Genomic DNA, 7,030 nt, shown 5'->3' with positions numbered 1-7,030 from the left:
GTATTACCTGCTCGATATTGCAGCAGTTGATTTGAAGATACATGGTGGGTAGTTGTGAAGATAATAGTTATTCATTATTTTTTTGACTTTGACTTGTCCATTGCAGTGTCATCCCACTTGAACAGCTTTGGTAACAAAGCAGGAACCAGACACTATGCGACAATTTCATCTGACACACACGGTCGCTACTAAATCAGGCACTCTCACACTCGAATATTTGCACTCAACAAATCAGAAAAGGAAATCGAAATGTCCATAAGGAAAGCACACGGACGCGGACGCGGACCCGGCCGGGATTCGACTCTGCAGCCGCGAGGTAGCAGCCATAACCGCAGAGCCGCCCTCCTCTACACCGCCGTGCTTGATAAAATAATTAGGAAGGATTACTTTGTCACTGTTATGTCACAGGGAAGAGTTACATTTTTTTTCTTCTCCAATCGCGTAGCTGATAAAATGTCCCTTCACCTTTCCTACAGAATTCCAACACTAGAGGGAGTGAGATGATGCGCTAAAATAAACAGAACTTCAAACCACCGAGGAGCTATCGCTACATCAGCTATTGAGGCAACGGTAATGGGAAAACGGCAGGAATTCCTCGAAGATCCGTTAAATCCGAGATTACCATTAAATCGCGTGAAGACATCGGGATTGCTGCGTTTCTGACCAAAGCGTCAAAGCTTTCATTTCCGATCCCGTTGTACACCGCTGCCGACTGATTCGCGGTCAGAAACTCAGACACTTTGCATAGTGGGAACTTTAAAAAAGGTTAAAATCCGCGACTGCCAGATTATATCGCTGTTAATACATTTTAATTAAAGCGACCTGTATTTTTTTGACGTCGCGTGCATCTGTAATGCTAAATGCCGAATAGAAGGTGCCGTAAAAGATCTTTGACAAGATCTGCACTTCATAGCTGACCTACATTTGTGAAAGCGTGTTGCATACGATATAAAAGATCGCTCCCCAAACACACCAATGGAATTTTTAACATGTGAGTGCAGCTATTGGTGCAGTCTTAAGTATGTGATAAATAACAGATTAAATGGAAATAAACGGGAAAATAACATGGAATAAACATGCGATCCCTAGTCTCGATTCAGCTGCGTGTGAATCGCGGAGTCTTAAATTGCTTGGGATATTCCTCTTATTAAAGCATCCAGAGGAGGATGAGAGCACTGACGTCAGGTGGCGCCTTTAAATATTTAACGTCAGCTCTTTGCTGCTGCAAAGGCATTCTTGGGAACTTTGAGAAAGCAGCTGAAATGCACAGTCTGAAAGCGCTGAGATCTTGTGAAATACATATTCTAGCAGAGAGGCGATTCAAGCTCGTCAGCACGGGCTGAACGCAATAAAAAAAGATCACAGACAAGCCTATGGGCAGACACCATTTACTTTTTCAGATCTTTGAATTCATTTATTTTTAGCGGGATTGCAGAAGTTGCCCAAGTGGATACTCATCTGAACGCGGTTTGACAAGTAAAAGCTCAGCGTTTAATATGGACACCTGCAGGAAGTGTGCGTTATTTTGTAAGAGGCTACGGGAGAATACAGTGATGATGTGTGCAACGGACCCCTAACGATGCCACTCGAGCTAAGGGAGCCGACCACCTCTCCGTTCTGAAGCGAATCTGAAGAAAAATGAACTTATTGCGAGGTTTTATTTCATCCTTCTACTGTTTGTTTTGCTCGCTCTGGTGCTGGCATGTGAGTGGCGAAATGCGACCACCTTCCTGGTCTGCCCGTCTTCTGGTCTTTTCTTTCAGTAAACACGGGGACGGGCGATAGTAAATTGTCTCGGCTATTCTTATGAGTCGATTTTCACAGATTCCGTGCTCTTTGGAATATTGCTTCAATCTACAGATGTCAAGGGCAATTGCACGAGGCGAGACCATATCCAAAAAGGAAAAAATGCAACCTCTTAACCCATGGAGACATGGCATATAGGTTCCTTAGCAGCCGAGTTGTGCCATCTTCCAACAGGCAAACTAGAAGATTCCTGTTCATCTTCTCGCTTTCGTTATCTTTCACTTATTTATGCTACAGTCTAATATTTTGTTCGGATACCATCATGCAAAGCCCGAGCTACGAAGAGCACAGGTGTCTGCTGCTTCACAACGTCGGTGGGAAGAAACTTCTGCAGAAGTCCCACTATTGCACTTTAGGGTCAGTGGAGGCGAAAGGGATAAGAGATGCAAACCAGGACGTGGTTCTCCTACAACGAGGGACGAGTCCAGCTGTGAACCAAAGTAAAACCCCGGCGGCGTCCATCAGCGTCCAGGAGCGCAGGGCAAGCAACAACAACACGAGCGCACCCAAGTTTGGGAACAAAAGGCTGCCCAATGCCATCATTGTCGGAGTCAAGAAAGGGGGCACCCGCGCCGTACTGGAGTTCATCAGGATCCATCCTGACGTGCGTGCTGTGGGCACGGAGCCACATTTCTTTGATAGGAACTACGACAGGGGATTAGACTGGTATAGGTAAGAAATCGGTGGGCGGCATTCACGGGACACTCGTTGGGGTCGTCGCACGTCTGACAGAGAGTCTGAATTGACACCGCGTTGTCCGTATTGGTGTTACGTCTAGTAGGGTGCTGGTCAGGCATGTGTTACGTGAGTTGGGAACAGCAGGAGAAGAGGACGGGCATCCTGCTGTCTGTCCTCTCCGTCCCCGAATGAATTCACATGTGGGAATATCCACAGGTAGGTGGACTGCAAGTCCAAGTCACGTAGTGCGGCTGGATTAATTCACAAAAAGGCACTCACAGTGTTGTTATTAAGAGAACCCCGACCTGCACATTCTTGGAAGGCAGCGCTTCCTAATGACAAGTTCATTTTAACTGTCTTGAAGTGTGACTCTGAGCAATCCCTCATTCAGGATCACATTACGGCGCCGTGTCCGTGCTGTAAGACGATATAAAAATAAAGGCTGATTATTCAAAATTGTTATGTATTACAATATTGATAAAAACGCAGACATATCGCCTTTAGATAATTAGAGGTTTGTCTTATTCGTCGGTCTCAGCTCTGTAGATGTTATGAAAGATACTTTGCAAAATTTTTATGGATGTAAACAAATCAAAGGTAATTAGATTTTACAACATCCGAGTTTAGGTGTTGGACTAAATGGTGAATGGCCCTCGCGTATTTGTAAAGTTTCTTATTTATACCATAAAAGCGGTTAAATTAAATTGTTTTCCTTTTTGATTTGTTTGCTTTTTCAGGCAATGTACCATACATCATTTTAGACTAATAAGTTTCGTTTGCAGGGATATTTTTAACCCGATGAAATGTTATTCCATCTGCTTTAACTGTTCAAGCTCTATTGCTGGAGAAATCGGGGGTCAGATCAGTTATAAGAGTTCGATCAATACGGCTATGTGATCAGAATGGGAGACATTACATAACCCTCGTCTCCGCTGCGCCAGGAAACTGAAAGGTTCAGTTCAGATTAGACACGCGACTCGAGGAGTCCGCATGTTAGGGTAACGTAAATCAGCTAAAAAATAGGGAGGAGAAAAAGCCCTCAGCTACAGAGTACTAAGGAAACGCCACCAGGTAAAGCAGCCTAAGGAGATTTTTAATCTCCCTCTATAACGCCGAAATAAATAAATAAAATATTGCAACCAATGGATCAGCCCCCAGTCAGAGGATGGCTGTTGTCGTACCTGCGGCTCCGTGCAGCTCTAACCAGGATAACGAGAGAATAGAAAAGGGATACGTCGATGAAGGCTGCATTGTTTTATTGATAGTCGTAGTATTAATGCGAACATCAGCCCAGATGTGAAACATCCCGTTGGCATCTTTCTTTTTTTTTTTTTTTATAACCTTCATCTGTACGTATTAGCTGTTTTAATACGTTCAACTAACAGTAATGCCAACTAATGAGAACAGCTTGTAAATTGCGGGCGCTCATTTTTCTCCTTTATTGACTACAGATCGGTTGTTACATGGTAATCAACAGATGATATATGATATAGGCCAGAATTAGATATCATTTATCACTGGTTAATGACAGCCTGATCTAGCTTTATGAGGTATTTTACTCCTAAAGATTCACAGAAAAAAAAGTTTTAACAAAAGGGATAAACTATGCAGTCTTAAAGACGGACTGACTGATAACTACCTTAAATGGGAAGACAATTTCAAATAAAAAATCAGAAAAAAAGACTTTATCGAAGCTATACATAGATATAAATTATGTGTATTAAAGGTTTAAATCTGAGTATTGATCCTGAGATATCTAAACATCTATTGATCTGTCTTTATATGTTAACAATAGATAGACAGATGTGAAAGGCACCATAGATAGATAGATAGATAGATAGATAGATAGATAGATAGATAGATAGATCTGATTTCAATTTATGCATTTAATGATCTATTTATGTCTCTCTATCCATCCATCAATCCAAAACCCAATACACTCTTAAAAATAAAGACGCAAGAGTGGCTCTTCAGATTGATGCCAACAGAGGAACCGTTTTTGATTCTCAAAAGAGCCATGAAAGTTCCAGAAAGATCCTTTATTTATTTAGATCAGTAACATGCTCCATAAATAACCGTGAATGGGTAATACCAGATATGTGAAAAAGGTTTCCTAATTTTAAAATGACTCTTCCTGCATATAATAACGCAAGCCAAGTTCAGTTTTTTATCTATTAGCATTCTGATATGTAGGTAGCCTTCTATGGATTAAAGATTTCTGTTTTGTCCTAATTTTAGGAACCTTTTGAAAGCCCAAAGAGCCAACTCCATATGCAAAGAACAAATTACAGTCAAACAAACAATTTTTAATCAATTAAGGCAAAGCCCAGTAAAATGCCATTCAAGAACAGTTATTATTAAGAGTGCAGAATTAATTCAAGTCATCATCATAGCTCATATTTATTTATTTATTCATCCATCCATCTATATCTTTATATTTAACACCGAACCCTCTACACCAAAGGTTCCTATAGTAAAGGTACGTGGAGGTATACCCTATTTATTTATGTATGTATGTATGTATGTATGTATGTATGTATGTATGTATGTAAAACCCGTTGATTTTAGACTTAATGCAGTGATACTGTTTACAATTTAGAATTTAGACCGCTATACTGAAGCATCGTTTACAAAATGCGAAGTATATTGTAAGTCTTTTTTTTTTTTTTTTTGTCTCCGTTAGCTTGTCATTATTTCTTTATACAAACTACGAAACACCCCGAGATCTGCGCTTCCCGTCGCAGCATCCCTTCATTCTATAAAGTTATTATCTCACGTCTCAAAAGCGCATTATTGTTTTGTTTCTTGCAATAAAGCCCCTTTGAGACATATCTTTTTTTTTTCATCTCCGAGGCAATCTGTGCGCTATAAATACAAAATGCTGGAGGAATTATTACAATAACACCAAACACAATACGCGTTTCAAGAGTGTTCTCGAAAAATGGCCTGCAACGCAATTTGTTGACCTTTTAAACCGTTTGTCCTTTTTTGACTTTTCCTACTATAGACAATCCATAATGCAGATATTTCTCAATGAATATTTTAGATTTAGAATAGCTAATTAGTCTAATTTTGTAAATCAAGAGTGAGATGTTTTAATATGGGTGTACTTACAGACAGGTCTGTGTTTATTTAGTCCATATTTATTGATTCAGGTAATGGTGTAAAAACCTGCGTAGTTGTGATTGTTGTGAATACTTTATTTTACCTGCTTGTGCTTTCAACAGTACAGAACAGTATGTGCCCATTTTCAATTCAGAGTGTAATTAATTCCTTAAACGAGCTGCAATTCGCTTTTGAATTGTCTTTGAGGTGCAGCAGTGACAAATAATAACCATAAAATCTGTCCTAAGTGATAAAAGACGCATATATGCCTTGTTTCTGCTAGAAAACAATTGCAGCGATACAGCGTGGAATTTGGTATATTATCAACTCCTCAGGTAATAACCATGAAGTGCAACGCTGGGAAGGCAGCTGCCGATGTGCGCTCAGCAGAACACAAATCAGCCCAACAGTGCAGGACGCAAGCCTGCCTTTAGAATTCGCAAACAACTCAACAGAGGATTCGTTCGGCTTTGTTTTATTTTTAATGACAGTTCATTTTAGGTAATCCACTAAACACCACACCTTAAGACTGCATACTGCATTTTCTTTTCTTTATTATCCGCAGCCAGCAAACCCGACAAAACTGCAATGGACTCGACAGTCCACTAATGAAGCAAGGTGTAGGCATCCAGGTCATCTTGTAAAGTTCGCTTTCCAGCAGAAGACTCGTGGGGAAGATTGTCATGGGAACTGAACGCCCGTTTTCTTGAAGGCAGCACATTTTTCCTTTTTTTTTTTTTATTATATTCTGATCTCCCTTGTGGATTTTAGAAAATGTATTAGTGCGCTTGGTTCTTCGGTAAAAAGTAAAACTAATAATCTGTGAAACACCAAAAGTTATCTGGAAAAGCAAATAGGGGGAAGAGTGGCAAGTTTGTGCCTCACATCTTGGAGTCCTGGGTTCAAACATTCAGGCTGGGTTGCCTACTGGCTACTGCTTTCATCTTTGTCTATGCTTTAACTTACACATCCCAAAAGACGTGAAATTGGTTTAGTGGTGTCCCAAACTGGCACAGTGTATCCCGCGACCGACTTGCGCCCCGTGCGACCGTGTTTGGGGTTCACCTTGCGCTGTTACTTTTTATTAAGGTGAGTTAGAGGGGGTTTGTGATTTGTCACAATATTAACAATATTTATTTCGTCCTTGAGCTGTAAAAAAGCTAAATTTCCCATTGGGGGGCAAATAAACCACGATTATAATAGTGCCATAATTGGATTTTCACCAGTCTCCTATACACACCATCCCTACTTCATCAGCGAACCTTTGACTGGCACTACGGGCTGCCCGTAACTGATGAGCAAGTGAGGAGCGAGCTGAGCAGGATACTCACAGGAAAATCTGTGGAACCAGATAGAGTCAGAACAACAGCAATATACCTGCATAGTGCCTCGGGACTGGGGCCATTATTTTTATCTTTGGACAAAGCAGAAGTTTAAATTT

At 40.8% G+C, this 7,030-nt stretch overlaps 1 protein-coding gene across 1 annotated transcript in view; it reads left to right on the top strand.

Annotated features, from left to right (window-relative positions):
- Positions 1–554: 554 nt before the first annotated feature.
- hs3st2 (heparan sulfate (glucosamine) 3-O-sulfotransferase 2) overlaps positions 555–7,030 on the top strand; it is a 231,752-nt gene continuing 225,276 nt past the window's right edge. Inside the window, exon 1 of the mRNA XM_039775372.1 lies at positions 555–2,478. Within this exon, the coding sequence (XP_039631306.1) occupies positions 1,934–2,478 (545 nt within the window). The 5' untranslated portion in view covers positions 555–1,933. The remainder of the gene's footprint in view (positions 2,479–7,030) is intronic.

Source organism: Polypterus senegalus, chromosome 13 (genome assembly GCF_016835505.1).
Source record: "Polypterus senegalus isolate Bchr_013 chromosome 13, ASM1683550v1, whole genome shotgun sequence".
NCBI classification, from domain to species: Eukaryota; Metazoa; Chordata; class Cladistia; order Polypteriformes; family Polypteridae; genus Polypterus; species Polypterus senegalus.
This window is presented reverse-complemented; position numbering and strand designations above follow the sequence as displayed.